The sequence below is a fragment of the Coptis chinensis genome, chromosome 2, assembly GCF_015680905.1.
Source record: "Coptis chinensis isolate HL-2020 chromosome 2, ASM1568090v1, whole genome shotgun sequence".
NCBI classification, from domain to species: domain Eukaryota; kingdom Viridiplantae; phylum Streptophyta; class Magnoliopsida; order Ranunculales; family Ranunculaceae; genus Coptis; species Coptis chinensis.
The window spans coordinates 30,860,233-30,876,663 of NC_141457.1; the positions used below are offsets into that span (position 1 = coordinate 30,860,233).

Sequence of the window (16,431 nt, forward strand, 5' to 3'; positions counted from 1 at the left end):
GATCTTATTCGTAATAAGTATCGACAACCGTGGAATTACAAAAGTTTACTCATTGGGCACGGGCGGAATATATGTCCAGATTACAAAAGTTTACTCTTTGGTTACTCATTAGGCGATATACGTTCAATTGTTGCCTGTCTTCCTGCTCATCTCGGTTATAGACTTATAGTTTGCCCTGTCTTGCAGCTCTTTGTTTCCTCATATTTTCCTTGGTAGAAAGATCCCCGGGATTTGAATGATCGAAGGAAAAGGTATGCTCAGGCTCTAATATTCTAAATGCAATGGGAGTCGTTTAGAGAGCTCATTGCAAGACAATTTGACGAACAACATGAGGTTCAGATTTCCTTGCTATGACAAGAGAGACATAAGTTACATTACCATACGATAAATCTCCCGTTTTATTGCTAATTGCAAAATAAGAAACTGAAGAGAAGTTACCAAACGAAATGCTTTATACTTTCCCTTGATTATATACAGAGGGACGGACACAGGAAGCAGGCAATTCCCTAGTCATTCAAGTCTCAACAAACTAAGGAGAATTCTTAGTAATCAATGAGTCCATCTTATATTGTAGTATTTACAAACTTCATATATAAAACCAACAATGTTGCTATCGGTTAAGTCCGGCCAATTCAGATACGAGTCGCTGGGTTAACTCCGACCGACTTCAACGTTTCAGCTTGCACAGGGCTGCAAGAGTATGTACACAAATTTTCTCTGTATTAAAATCAGTAATTAGTGAAATGGAAGGGGTTCAGAATTAGTGGAGGATGTACCGAGAGTACACATCCCCTCTGAGGGTGTTAGGCATGGTTGGATTGTGATCCTGGACGTGGGCGACCTTCCTAAAAAAGGACCTCTTGATGAATTTGTCTGACTCATCCACCACGTAGTCTGGATCTGACAACTCTGGCAATGACCCCCTCCTCTTCTTGCTAACTTGCACCGCTGGAGAGTACCATAAGTGCTGCTTCGCAGTGACGAAAACAAATGAGGTGGTTAACAGGATCAAACCCAATGATACGTACACTGGAACATATTCTCCTTTTATAGTCCTGAAAAAATTTGATTCCTCAAAATTTTGAATTTTGATTACTCAAACTACAAGCTGCAGATCAACATAAATGGTACCTTGGTTTTGTCTGGTGAAGGTGGGCATCAACTGTAGGTGAATAGGGTTTCATTTTCGGAATGGTGGACGTAGCGATAGTCCGATTAGCTCCCATGCGACCTATCATCATCCTCCAATAACTCTGCAGCGTGTACGTTTTATTGAGGTAGCTAAAAGAAAATCAGATAAAATGCTTATTGAAAACAAAGATTTACGTAATTAGAATAAAGGTACAAACCGTTGCCCTGAAAGCCATGATCAAAATGAAAGAAATAGGAGCAATTAGCAAACAGTTATAATTAAGCAAATGTGTAATTCTTCTTGCATTGCTTTTTTGCATGGGTACGTGATATATAAATGAAGAGAATAGCACTGGAGACAAAAAAACCAATGGAATAGGTCAGCTACTATAGTCTTGGAAAACTTTGTGGCCTTCTATTCTCTAAACTTGACCAGTGATGTGTGCACCTCCAAACACTTGGAGATCATGTAAATTAATTGGCACCTATTTCTTTTGTCTTTTCTGTTTTTAAATTTTGTTGTGCACCATTAATCTTTGGAACATATTTCATGTCCTTCCTTTACTCAGTGCACGCTCATGTGGCGATATGCTTCGAATCTTTATAGAACTTTCTGATTGTAGAGAAAGATAATTGGATGTATTCTTCTCTCTTGGAGGTAATGTTTATACATAAAGAATCTTGATATACAAGCCATGTATAAAGGAAAGAATAACAAAGAATATATAGCAAATATTACATAAAAGGAAACATATGAGCTATGTCATGTGTGTATTCTTAACACTCCCCCGGAAACTCGACTGTCCTGGAGAGACGAGGTTGAACCGCAGAAGTTGAAAATGAGGCTTGTGTAGCCTTTTGGTGAAAATATCGATCAGCTAACTGATCATGGGAGGGAACAAACTGGACTTGGTGAGTCCCAACAATAAGACACTCTCGAATGAAGTGATAGTCCAACTCAATGTGCTTAGTCCGGGCATGAAACACTGGGTTGGCAGCCATGTAAGTAGCGCTTATGTTGTCATAGAAAAGGGTGATAGGGCCTGAAACCAACAATTGGAGCTCTCGCAGTAGATGAGAGACCCAAATAGTTTCAACACACACATGAGCAAGAGATCGATACTCAGCCTCAAGATCGAAATGAAAAGGGGTTGCTTCTTGGCGATCAGAAACCGGGTGGAACCCAAGAAGACACAAAAACCAGTGGTAGAACGGCGGGAATCTAGACACCCCGCCCAGTCAGCATCAAAATAAGCCCGAATGGCTAGGGGAGTAGGAGAACGACGAATCAATAAGCCACACTCTATAGAACCCTTAAGGTACCGAAGAATACGTTTAGCCGCAATCAAATGTAGAGTACATGGAGCACTCATAAATTGGGCAACGTGATGAACAACATGTGCATTGTCAGGGCGAGTGAAAGCCAAATACTGAAGAGAGCCAACAAGCTGGCGATACTCAGTCGCATCGTAGAGAGCTGAGACTTGGCACACACAGGGATGCCACAAGGTTTACATTCCGTCATAGAGTAACGCCGAAGTAGATCAACAATGTACTTAGTCTGTGACAGATGAAGACCAGTGGCAATAGAGGTGATCTCAATACCTAAGAAGTATGAGAGAGATTCAAGGTCCTTAATCTCAAATTCTGCTCCAAGAATAGAGATGAAGGAGGATAGCAGAGATGAAACATTTCCAGTCAAAATAATGTCATCAACATACAGTAACAGAACCATTATCTCTGATGAGCGGCGAAAGACAAACATAGATGGATCTGCACAACTCTAAAGAAACCCATAATGAAAAAGAAAGGTGCTGAGACGCTGAAACCAAGCTCGAGGAGCCTGCTTAAGACCATCAATAGCTTTATAAAGTCGGCATACATGGTCGGGATGAGTAGGATCAACAAAGCCAGGTGGCTGGCGCATAAAAATGGTAGCATCAAGAAAGCCATGGAGAAAGGCATTCTTGACATCCAACTGGTGCAAGGACAAACCATAAGATACAGCCAGACTCAATACTGTCCGAATAGTAGTTGGTTTTACTACTGGACTAAATGTCTCATCATAGTTAATGCCATGCTGTTGATGAAAGCCTTTAGCCACTAACCGAGCCTGAGGTCGCTCAATAGAAGCATTTGATTTTAGCTTCAGTCTGAACACCCATTTGTTTGGTACAATAAGCTCACCCTTGGGAGGAGGGACAAGAGTCCATGTCTCGTTCTTCAAAAGAGCATTAAACTCGTCTGTCATCGCCTGATGCCATTCAGGAAACCGAGCAGCCTGTGAGTAACAAGTGGGTTCCTCAGTGGAGGAGGTAAGCTGGGTAGCAAGTGCACGAGGAAGAGGGCACCGCACTGTACCATCAGTGCAAACCTTAGGTCGGTGAATACCATCCCTGTGATGAGTGACCATAGTATATCTAATAGGAGAAGGTCTAGACCCTGGATTAGAAGAGTACCCATCTGTAGTAGCGGCAGTGGGTGGCTGAGAAGAAACTGGAGGTGGTGCAGTCACTGTAGGGTGAACAATAGCAGGATCACTCACTAGAGGAAGAGCAATGGTAGGAGTGCTACAGTGAACTTGCTGAGAGGACTATCCAATGGATGGATTAAGTACCGGAACAAGAACCCAATCTGTAGGAGCTATAGAAGAGCTATAGAAGAACCCAATGGATGGATTAATACACACACTAGTATTTAGAAATACAATAGAGATTCCAATAATCCCCCACTATTTCAAAATATTAATAGTCCCCCACTATTTTGGAATAGGATATTACAAAAAAAAATGGGTTAACGAAATGCCAGAGAGAATCGAAAAAGCAATGCCTATGATACTGGTGTTTTACGGGCTTGAACCAGTCATAGGGTAACATGTCTTATAATACGTGAAAGTGGTGGATTAAAAAATCTTTGAACCAACATTCCCTTGTAGTCAAATAGATCACATGCACCCACACTGCTATTTCATTATATGCCTATTCTGCGGTATTGCACTTTTTGGCCCTGCACTACCTGTGTTCCATGAATGCTCTAGAATATTTGCCCGAATACTCATAAGAATCGACCCAGTTCTACATTCACGTAGGTGGATATCCATCAAGTGTACATTGCAGTAAAAATATACTATCTCATTATAAAATGGACTATGGATTCCAATAAGAGTAAAATAACTCATCCTTACTTATTGCAATTCAAGTTATACAAAGTATACAAAAATACTATCTCGTCATAGGGTGGGACGTCTTAAAAAAGACAATAGCATACCAGAGCGACTAGGTGACTTGTTTTTCCCTTTGAACCTACTTTATGGGGATCTCCAATCACATAGGTGGGGTTGCCGTCAGCGTTGCCCTTTATCTTAGGCAAAAGTCTCATCCCCCTTGACATTTCAACTACTTGCCTCCTGCTAAGCGGTTTGGTCAGAGGATCGGCCAAATTTAACTCTGACCTCACATAATCTAGAGCCACAACTCCAGATTCTAGCAGCTGCTTTATAGACTGTAGTCTCAGACGGATATGTCTGTTTTTCCCATTATACAATTTGCTCTTTGCCTTTGCTATTGCGGCCTGACAGTCACAATGCATAGGTACATCTGGAAGCGGTTTTGTACCAATAAGAAGATCTGCCAAGAGGTTTATAAGCAACTCAGCCTCAGCACTTGCTTTAGACTACCAATTCAGGTCTAGTGCAATTCATTAAGTACATGAGACTACCAATTCAATAATTTGGGCATATTTAGACTGAAGGACACTATGTTGATTATTTTTCTGAAGTTCACTACTTGCCTCATAAGGTGCCGACACAGGCTTACTATCATAATAGTTAAATTTCTTCAAAAACTTCTCAACATAATGCTCTTGTGAAAGCGTATAGCCATCACAGTTTCTGATGATTTTGATTCCAAAAATCACATCAGCTTCTCCCAAATCCTTCATTTCAAATTAAAAGGATAAGAACATCTTGATGTTCTCAACCCATCAAGGCTAGGACTCATGATTAACATGTCATCCACATATAAACAGATAATCATATATATATTCACATCAAAAGATTTAAAGTAAATATATTTATTAGCATCATTTATTTGATATCCATTGGACATCATGACACTGTCAAACTTTTTATGTCATTGTTTTGGCGCTTGTTTCAACCTATATAAAGACTTAACTAATTTGCATACATTATGCTCATTCCCTAGTACTATAGTACCCTCAGGCTGCATCATATATATATTTTCATCAAGATCACCAATCAAAAATACAATTTTTACATCCATTTGATGAATAAATAAATTATAAATAGCAACGAGAGCCATTAGAATCTTTTATAGAAGAAATCCTAGTTACAGAAGCATAAGTATCAAAATAGTAAATGTCTTTTTTCTAGGAGAATCCCTTGACTACTAGTCTAGCCTTGTATTTATTAATGGAACCATCTAGCTTCAATTTCTTTTTGAAGATCCACTTGTAACGTATAGGTTTTGCCCCAGGAGGTAGATCAACTATCTCCCATGTGTGATTAGATATAATTGAATCTAGTTCTGAGTTTATAGCATCTTTCTAGAAAAGTGCATCTCTAGAACTGATTTCTTCATTATACGTCACAGGATCATCATCAACGAGAAACATGTAAAAGTCATCACTAAAATTGGTGTATTTTCTATCTCTTTTACTCTTCCGAATTTCTTGTTCAGAAATTTCAAGATCTGTTGATTGTTGTTCACTAGGAACAACCAACCTCTCAATGCCAATTTTCAAAGGAAACATATTCTTAAAGAAATCCACATTTTTACTCTCTATAATAGTGTTAGCATCGACAAGGTTATTATCAGATTTTACTACTAAAAATCTATATGCAGCGCTATTATGAGCATAACCAATGAGCATACAATCAACAATTCTAGGACCCAATTTTCTCTTTTTAGGTTCGTTCACTAGAACCTTTGCAAAACACCCCCACATTTTGAAGTATTTCAGGTTAGGTACATGACCTTTCCATAATTCATATGGTGTCTTATTCCATGTTTTCTTGTTGGGTATCCTATTCTGTATAAAGCAAGCAGATATGATTGTTTCCCCCTGATAAAAGCCCAAAACTGTAGTTTTAACCCCTTAACAATAATACTTTTAGACCAATTATGTGAGTAATAAATAAGAGTTAACGCTGATTACGTGTTTTTATGTATTTCAGGCATTGGAGTCGATTATGTGCAGAAATGTGTCACTTTTGCGAGATAAAGGAGAAAAGGTTGGTTGCTAAGGAGTTCTATGATTAAAGGCCAAGATTCAAGGAGAAAAAGCTTTTTTAAAGCCCGGTCAAAGCTGAAAAGTCAAAGTCAACGCGGGCAGAAACAACGCACAAAAGTCAGCAAAACTTCTGAAGACCGTAACTTTGGACTCATATCTCAAAATTAGGCCTACCTTATGTCAAAAAGACCGGCTCAGAAGGAGCTTTCCAATGGTCCAAGCCTTGACCCAATCAGAGGAGCAGAAGTGGACGAAAAGTCTGTGGAAGTCAAATCCAGCTGAAAAAGCCTCTGTAGACTAAAGGAATTGGGCTTTGGGCTCGATTTTCCGGCCCAAAACATGGCTCCTCAGCCCATGCACGAAAATGTGGATCTTGTCTCCTCCATTTCAAGACACAAGACTTAACTCTTAAGCATGCTAGTTTTTAGGCAGCCAGGAGCATATAGTTTTAGTTTTTATATTATCTTGTTTTAATTTAGTTATTGAATTAATTGTTATTTCTTTATTAGATTAAATAAGTTAGTTAGTTCTTCATAATCTAGTTTCATTTTCTATTAATTATTTAGTTTCAATCCATAGATTTTGTTATTTATCATTATTAGTTTCAATTAAATCTTGCATAATTAGATTTCCATTTGAATTGAAATAAGTAAATTTACAATCTTTTTATGATGTCTTGTTTAAATTCAATTGAAAATGATAGTTTGATGAATCAAGGCTAAACCTCCATTAGAGGGGTTTGATGAAGCCTTGATGAAAACTTGATTGTGTAGTGTAGAAATAGTTGCAAGAGTCTATTCCACTCTAGAAGGTAGTTGATTCGCCATGAGAATGGGTTGAACTTCCTCACATGCTAGTCATTTGTTGGTAGAGATTGCCATGAATAATTAGGGATTAGAACGACCAATTATTATCTTAAGAACATAAAAATTGGATTACAACAATCTATGCTAGTTTATTAAGTTGGATTCAAGGTGGAATCAATTCCCCCCTAATTCTTTATCTAGATTCAAACCTTAGCATTTCGTAGTTGAATTATATATCATATCTTATTAGTATAATTTGTATCGTAGTATAATTCCATCACTACTCTCATTAACTTTGGCTAGGACCGATAATCTTAGAAAACATTGAATACTAAAGAACTAGGAGTGGAACGAATCTTTTACTCCAACTCTATTGCGATAACATTGAGAGTAGAAAACTTTGATAACATATATAACCAAGTCTAGTTTTAGTTTTACTTGCGTTTGAGTCTCGTTACTTATTCGTGGGTAAAACTACCATTTTACCCATATCAAATGGCGCCGCTGCCATCTTAGTTCCCTTTAGTATTATTTTCTTTAGTATTGTTAGTCTTCCAAAGTCCCATAACCCACCCACTCTTGTTTGATTCTAATTGTGGTTGTTTGTTTCAGAACTGAATTTTTCTCACAGGAATACACAGAGCGCGACTCGTGCCCTATTAAGGAAAAACTCGAGCGCCCCCCGTGCCTAAACGCATGGAACTTGAGTTTTACCTGAGCACGACCCGCACCTTGCCAAGGCAAAACTCGAGTGCCCCCCGCGCTGAAGCGCCTGGAACTTGAGTTTTACCTGAGCGCGACACGCACCTTGCCAAGGCAAAGTTCGAGCACTCCCCGCGCTGAAGCGCCTAGAGCTCGAGTTGGACCTGAGCGCTACCCGCGCCCTATCTAGGCTGATTCTGAGCGCGACCTGCGCCCTCTACTCTAAACCGCCCAATTTCCACAGGTTAGTTCAAACTTCCATTACTTCAAGTTATTCAGTGTTTCTAACTCGTTATACACACTGAGCACGCGTATACAAGACGCTATTCATAAGCAAAGCAAAGAGGCATTCAGGTACTTCTTTCTTCCACACCTCGCATCTCCTGTTAGAGGTTCATACTAGCATATCAGGATTGTTTGGAGTGTTGTCGTGTTTAGTTAAGATTGGTCTTAGCCTTGCATGAGATTAAGGTCAGGCCGAAGAAAAATGCCTAACGTAATCAACCGGCAACGTCAACAAACACGCCTTTCTAGTATACCACTCACTAGTACTCTAGCTAATATACCACACACCACACTTGAAATAATGGCTGAAGAAAAAGAGTCTCCTCTCTCGGACTTTTATAAAGCCTTGAACGATAGCCCAAAATATTGCATCGTTCTATCAGACCCAGTGGGAGATTTCTGAATCCCCCCAAATATATTTAATTTGTTACCCGTTTTTCATGGGTTAGACCATGAAAAGCCTTATCAGCATATGCGTAGGATTGAACAAGTCCTTACTATATTCCACCATCCTACGGTTAGTGCTGAACAAATTAAACTAAGGGTGTTTCCTTTCACTTTAGCTGATAAGGCGGCGTCTTGGCTAACTGCCCAAGCGCCTAATTCTGTGGACTCGTGGGCCAAACTTGTTCAACTATTTATGGAACATTTTTACCCACCACTGAAGACCGCTGAAATGTTCTTTTGACAGAATCCTCATGAATCATTTTTAGAGGCTTGGAATCATTTCACCGATCTTCTTATAGAGTGTCCACACCATAACCTCGCGAAAGACATGTTAGTTCGTGTCTTTTTCAAGGGACTGTTACACCACCACAAAGAGGTGCTTGACATAATGAATGGGGGTAGTTTCCTCAGTAAGGGAGCCTCAGAGGCTTATAAATTTTTAAAAAGATCAAACAAAGCGTAATAATAATAAGGGGGGTAGTGACGATATCTCTTGTTTCGCTAGTTCTTCTATAACAGTTAAGACCACCCGTATGTTTGAGATGAAACCCGATCCTGAACTTAAAAATTTAATCGAATCTCTCACTAAAAAGGTAGAGGCTATTTCTATTCAACAAAAGCCTACTCCCGTCATGAATGTCAACACCAATCCATATAATTTCTGTTTGAGTCCAGAGCATCCCGACTCCTATTGTCCTCTCGCCTATGAACAACAACAATCACAACAAGATAATGTTTGTTCCATTAATAGCGAACCTAACGCAGCTTAGAGACAAAACCCCAACTTCGGTTGGCGAAATAATCAACAACCTCCAAGGTTTAATAACCAAAATGTTAGGCCAACAAACAATTACAACCACGCTCAACCGAGGCAAGGACAAGGACAAGGAATTTATAATAATTATAACAATAATAATTATAATGCTAATAGAGGTATCATTCCGGTAAATAATAACTATCAAAATCCACCCATTAATAATCAACGTGACATAGTTCCTGTCACACAACCTATATCTAACACTCCTCCACAACCAGATCGTTTTGATGCCTTTATCCAAACCCAACAACAGATTTTACAAGCCATCCAGCTTTCCTTACAGTAGTTAGCACAAGAGAAAGTACAACCTAAAGGTGTGTTTCCAGGTCAAGCGATACCTAATCCTAAAACAACAAACACAGCCTTTGAGGTAAACAGTAATACTAGTAAGGATAATGAAAATGTAGGTGAGCTAAATTCCATCACCACTCTCCGTTCAGGTAGAGTGGTTGATAACAAAGTAACTATGCCTATAGTTACCCCACCAGTAGTCCCTACACCAAATATTAAACTACATACCGAAACAGAAACTGAAGATCCTACCCCTGTAGAGGTACCAGTTAAACCACAGCCTAAGAAATAGAAAAGCAAGGTTAAACATCATGTTGATCCATATGCTAAATATAGAGAGAAACCACCGTTTCCTCAGAGATTAGCTATGTTAAACAAGAATACAAATTTTGACGAGATTAGGGAAGTTTTTAAAAATCTAACGATAAACTTATCTTTTCTTGAAGCACTTAAAAAGTTACCACACCATGCGAAGTTTCTCAAAGAGTTGTGCACTACTAGGCGTAAGACAAAGATTCCTAAAGACACCTTTTTAACTTAACAGTTTGCAACTTTAACGGAACACAATGGAATCGTTAAGTATAAGGACTCTGGTCGTCCTACTGTACAATGCACCTTAGGGGATACTCACACGAACACTGCTTTATTAGACCTAGGGGCGAGTGTTAACTTACTCCCTTATTATTTATATAAACAAATAGGTCTACAGGAGATGCAACCTACAAAAATGACGTTGCAATTAGCTGATAGGTCTATTAAGTAACCTAAGGGTGTAGTGGAAAACTTGCTTGTTAAGGTTCAGGATTTTTACTATCCTGTTGATTTCGTTATCCTCAATACAGAAGTCGCCAACGACTCTGTTCTGATCATTTGAGGGCATCCTTTCTTAGCAACTACCAACGCGCTTATTAACTGTCGTGATGGTTCAATGTCCTTGTCATTTGGCCATCTTTCTGTGGAGGTCAATGTTTTTAAAATGATGAAACAGTTGCCTGATACAACTATCGATGGTGAGGTTAACATAATAGAAAGCTTAGCTCAAGAGTATTTTAACAACACGTTTCCTGATAATCAGATACACAAATTCCTTTCCTTTGGAAGTTCCAACTTCGACGAGAACTCTCTGGAAGTCGAGGAAGATTTCCTTCGTCTCTTTTGCAACTCTTCCTTGCCACCTTACGAGTCCCACCCTGCCAACATTCCTTCATCCCTTAATACTATGACAGAAGAAGAATTTTTCACCCTCTATCCCAATGATTCTTTTGACCCACCTATCGAGGAATGTCTTGCATATCTCAAAGCTTCTAATGATCTATACCTGAGAGCTCTAGCTGACACTCATTCATCTCCCATCACCAATTTTCCCCACCTTCCACCTTTTCAAAGGAACCTGGAGTTTGCACTTGACCCTCTTGCTTCTTTTTGTGCTTAATGATTTTCTAAATCCTCTTAATACAGAAATAATTCCCAAGGGAAAAGCACTTGACACCTTCATTTTCAGAATTGAGACAGTTCCTACCTACACCATGAATGAGTTTTGTGCTAAACCCACATCCTCATTTCTTCCTATCCTTACTTCTAAAAGTAATCCATATCCAACATATCTTCTACAAACATCCATTTTCCCACGATCATTCACTTGGACACCCTCTCGTTCAAAGATGAAGATGAAGGTGCATTCTCGGTTACGTTCTAGATCTATCAGACTTCGCTTCCATTTCACTAAGTTGCGTCATAGAAAATCTTGGTATTTGATTCTATTTGGGGGTGCATTCCATGTTAATTATTTATGGAATGATCCACAACTATTTCGGTTGTTGATATATGGTAAACTGCATGTTAAGTATATACATATGTTTTAAATATAGTTTTGAGTATTTGACTATAAAAGACTCAGTTTGTTGTTTGGTGTTTTTCCTTCCACGTCCATATATTAGTAAGTGCACCGGCCATTCAGGCCATCGGGCCCTCCCTATGGAGTGTGTGGCTGTAAGTACCGGATCCTAAGTCCACGTTTAACATAATTCACGTTTTTCACTCTTGCATGTTTTCTCAGTTTTTGAGTCATGTTTCTTTATGGTGTGAATTATGTCTTTATTGTTTTTCATTTTTCTTATATTAAATCTTATTCATAAAAAGTAAAAAATATCAAAACCATAAAAATAGTAATCTAAGAAGTCTCGGGAATCTGACTTTAAAAGACCCACATTTAAAACAAATTTTCAAACTTCGTTGCCAAAAATTTGTTTGGGAGTGGGGTGTTGATTTTTCCGTCCTTGATTGTTCAACTTTCCATTTTTGTTACTTATGCCGTTTAATCGTAATTTTATTTGGGGTTGACATTATCTATGAATTTAGATTTCATTCGTTCACATAACTTACGTCACTCACGTATTTCGAGGCATTTTCCATTTTCTTATATATCACCCATGGTTGGAATAGAGTGTTTTATGGATCATTGGATTGAAAATTCTCTCCTGATCGTTTCCATATCTCATTCGCAAAAATTGGACCGGTAACGAAGCGGAAATTTTAGTTTTAAGTTGTGCAAAAAATCGAAAAGTTTCGAAAATCAAATTAGGCTTGGGCCCAATACCGCACGCACGTGCGTCCCCTTCCTCCAAAAACAAAACAGTCGCGAGTTCCTTCTCACTTCCGCCATTACCAAAGCTTCCAAACCCTAAAAAAATAAAAAATAAAAAATAAAAAAATCCTAAATACAACACGCCCAAAAATTCAAACCCACTCCAAATCTTCTCCATAATCTCTCCCACACCGTTTCCATCCTTTCCCACTACCAAAACTTAACAAAATTTCAAAAATTTAATCCACCACCACCACCACCGCACCACCTCCCATTGTTTTTAGTGAGTTTGGTTTCAAACTCTTTCCCTACCTTATTCATACCCACAAATAGTTTCAAAACTTCAATGGCGCAAAGACGGAGAATTTTGCCGGAACAAGATTTTACGGCCGACCGCTTCGCACCGTTTTACAGTGACGAGATGATTAGGAGGGATTTGAGGCATTTGTGGTATTCGACGAACGATTTTTATCACAAAGATTTGGTCCAAAAATTTTATAGGACGAGGGAGTTGGACGGGAATAGAATTTTTGTTACGGTGGCCAGGACGTGGAGAGAAGTATCTACGAGGTTGCTAGCTGAGATTTTAGGCATTCCACCTAGACGCCATCTCGACGCCACATTGCAGGAATCCCAATTTAGTGGGATCGAGCCTTTGATGAACGCGACGGTTTTGGAATGGAACTACAATGCGAGCTCGCATTGTGTTCGTCAGTCTTCTTTGCTAACCAACCAGCTGGCTATAGCTCAGTGGATTGGTAGGAATGTCATCGGGAAGGAGAAGGTTAGTGACATCATTCTGAACTTTCTTCACGTTCTATGGATACTCTAGGAGCAGAAGTATGAATTCTGTATTCTCGAGTTTTTGATTAATATGATTAGGGGAGTTGGGAAGAGTATTGCACCTCTCCCCGTTTTGATAACAAAGATCATGATGAGTTTGAGAGCAACTCCGAAAACTGAGTGTACTATGATTAAGTTGTATACGAATGTCATAGCGTATACGGACTGTGTTTAGAAGGTTTAGAGGTTGCCTGGAGAGAGGGTAGGGGAAGAGACTGACTCGGATGATGATGAGGAGGACACGACATGTTTTGATGCCGATGCCTTGGAGAGGTGTACGTCTGATGCAAAATGCATGATGGTGCTTCATCGTGGCATGCGTTCTCTTAATACAATTTGTGAAGACCTCCGGACTCGCCAGACTGTCATACATCGTAACTATGAGACTCGTGCCCAGCGCGAGGATGAGCATTGGGAAGAGATGAAGGCCAAGATGGAAGCACAACGCAAGTTCCGAGAAGATATGCTTGAACGCTTCCCACCCCACGGGGGTTCTTCTTCTGAGGAGGCGTCTATGAGGCACGAGCGTCGTCGCCGAAGGACATATGGCTCAAGCCCATCCTCATCTCATGCTCCATCCTCTACCAGCAGCACATGGTTTAGAGATATTATGAGTTGGTGTTGTTTTTTATTTGTTTTTATTAGTTCGGATGTTAATTTTTGAATTCCGTAGTTAAATTTGAATTCAGTAGTTACTTGTATTTGAATTTGAATTTTTGTTTTAATCTGGTTCTTTTCAAATTGTGCGTTAATTTTATTGTTAATCCCAGATTCCCGAATTGTTTTGGGGTGGTATTATTTATTCTAGCAAGATTTTTATATGATCCTCAATTTTAGAAGGTGTTTTGGAGTGATTGTTGGGAATATTGCCGATATTGGCAGGCTATGAGTAGATATGGTGGTAGGATGAAATCTAAAAGAGTTTAAAAGTTACTATTCAAAATTCAATCTAAAAGATATTAGGTTTGTTTTAGAATCAAGAATATGGATTATTTCCATTTTCGGTTTCGAAAATATTTTGTTTCCAGCAATTGCCTTAAAACTTTTTGGCAACTTGCCGATTCGTTTTGGAAGCTCACAACCTATATAAACTTCCTTCATTCTACACTCACAACCCACACTACATCCCACTTTCATCTCTTACCTTTCACTCCCAAGTTTCCCTTTTTTCTTCTTCACTTTAGCACTTCACCGCACGGAGCTACCAAGACTTCAGCTTGAGCACCACTGCGCTTTTGCCCACCAGAACTTCGAAATTCACCTCGAAGCGACTCGCGCCCATCCCAGGCAAAAAGTGAGCGTGCCCTGGGCCTAAGTGCCTAGAACTCGAAATTCACCAAGGCGCATCCCGCACCCATCCCAGGCAAAAAGTGAGCGTGCCCTGCGCCTAAGTGCCTATCACTCAACTTAGACTAGAGCGCACCCCGCGCCCTACCCAGGCATAGTTTGAGCGCCCCCTGTGCTCTGACATCCATAGGCACAAAAAATTCCAATTTTTGTGGGTTGTTCCAGAATCGTTTGTAGCTGTTCTAGAGAGTAGTTTTGTGATGACATCTCCTATAGTGATAATGGAGTAGTCTTTCGAAGACTTGTTGGGAAGCGAGACTTATGGAGGTTGGTTCCACGACAGGATCTTGCAGTTAGGATGGAGGCATCTGCTGGTAAGTGATGACGACTCGTATTCACCTCAGCTTACTGCATATTTTTACAATAATGTTAGTTTCCATTGTAACCAGGATGGAGAACAAGAATTCTCCGTCATAGTTGATGACACGTCACTAGAATTCAATAAGTATTTGGTAGCGTTAGTTTCGGGATTACCAATACCTGATCCTATTCACACGTGGGGATATATGAACGATAATGTATACCTCTATGAATATACATATTTCCATGAGTATTATGGGGGAGGGGTGTTTCGTGTAATGGACCAAGGGAGATATAGCATAGCCTTTGGTAGCCTGTCCCTGAATGTAGGCACCACCATATTATTCATCCTGATGAATATTTTAGGGGAGTGGCAGTTTAATTCTGCAAATAGTACTGCTGGTGACGTTTTCCTTGCTTTAGCTGAGGGACGTCGCCGATATGACATTCCTCGAGTATTAGTGGCTAGTGTTAAGAGAGCCCAAAGCATGAGGCATAAGTATCTTCTTATGCCTGTTTTGGTTTGCCGCATCATACGTGGTTGTTTACCTGTATTCTATACCTAATTCACGGATTGGAAAAGGGTTGAAGTCATGAGACCCACCAATTGGGTGGTTCGTTCATTACGAGTTATGACCGAGATGGCAGGTGCAGCCGCATTTGGTTGCCCCTTACATCCCATCAGACATAGTAACACTCGACATGTTAGCACAAGTTGATGACACACGGCGACGTGCTTGGCAAGTTATCATGGCATGGCAGGACGCGAATGAACCTCATCTCTTTGAAGATGAGGATGATGACGCTTAAACGGGAGTTAAGGTAAGTTTTTATTTCAGTTAGTGTCGGCTTATGTCCCAAGCAATTTGATTCTTGTTAACACCATAACGGGTGGAACTCATATAGAGTTACGTCTGTTTTTCTTTTTTCTATATTAGTATGTTTTAACCTTGTTTTGTAGATGTTCCAGAATTTCACGCGTTTCCATGGTATTTCTGTACCCTTTTTATTTATATACTTTGAGGACAAAGCATGCTTCTTGTTTGGGGGGGGGGCTTAGAAACACGTGTAATTAAGGCATCTGTTAGGATATATATATGTACAGTATGCACTTGTTTTCTAGTAAAAATTCAAAAATTCCAAAAATATAAATAAAAAGTTATGCTATACACTTAAGAATATTGGTATTGTTTTCTTTCTCTATGCTCTAAATAATCTAGAAGTCTCACGTAGCTTTTGCATTAGAATAATTTTTAGAAACTTAGGTTAATATGTAGGTAATAATCTATGCATCTATATATAAACATATTACATGAGTATCTATGATTGCTTGGCAGTAAGTTTCTGAAATCTAGGATAGAGTACTTATTCTACAAATCCTGTGAGAATATAGCATAAAGCCTTATATGAGTGAAACATTTGAGAAATGACACAAGGGAGAAGTAAAATCCGGATAGAAAAATCACACGTCCACTTGCTTGATCACTATACCATATCCTAAGCGAGAATTTAGGCCCTCTTTGGATCGATATAGCCAGAAATTCAAACCTTATGAAATTATTTTCCGTTAGTTGTCCCTCTGAGCCTTTCTTTAGCCTTTCATAAACCGCAAATCCTTTACCCTGTTA

At 39.4% G+C, this 16,431-nt stretch overlaps 1 protein-coding gene across 1 annotated transcript; it reads right to left on the reverse strand.

Moving 5' to 3' along the window:
- Window positions 1-380: 380 nt before the first annotated feature.
- On the reverse strand, window positions 381-1,485 carry LOC147515754 (uncharacterized). The gene is made up of 4 exons (XM_086588579.1): window positions 1,350-1,485; window positions 1,132-1,253; window positions 777-1,055; window positions 381-690 (listed from the first exon to the last, which is right to left on the reverse strand). Exons 1-4 carry the CDS (start codon window positions 1,449-1,451, stop codon window positions 633-635), a joined length of 561 nt encoding a protein of 186 aa, XP_086444705.1. The 5' UTR covers window positions 1,452-1,485; the 3' UTR covers window positions 381-632.
- Between the last annotated feature and the right edge of the window lie 14,946 nt (window positions 1,486-16,431).

Coding starts and splice junctions, on each gene's coding strand:
- LOC147515754 (XM_086588579.1), bottom strand. CDS start 1,451: ATGCAAAAAAGCAATGCAAGAAGAATTACACATTTGCTTAATTATAAC. Junction 1,056..1,131: donor CTTCACCAGACAAAACCAAG/GTACCATTTATG, acceptor AAATTTTTTCAG/GACTATAAAAGGAGAATATG. Junction 691..776: donor AGAGGGGATGTGTACTCTCG/GTACATCCTCCA, acceptor ATACTCTTGCAG/CCCTGTGCAAGCTGAAACGT.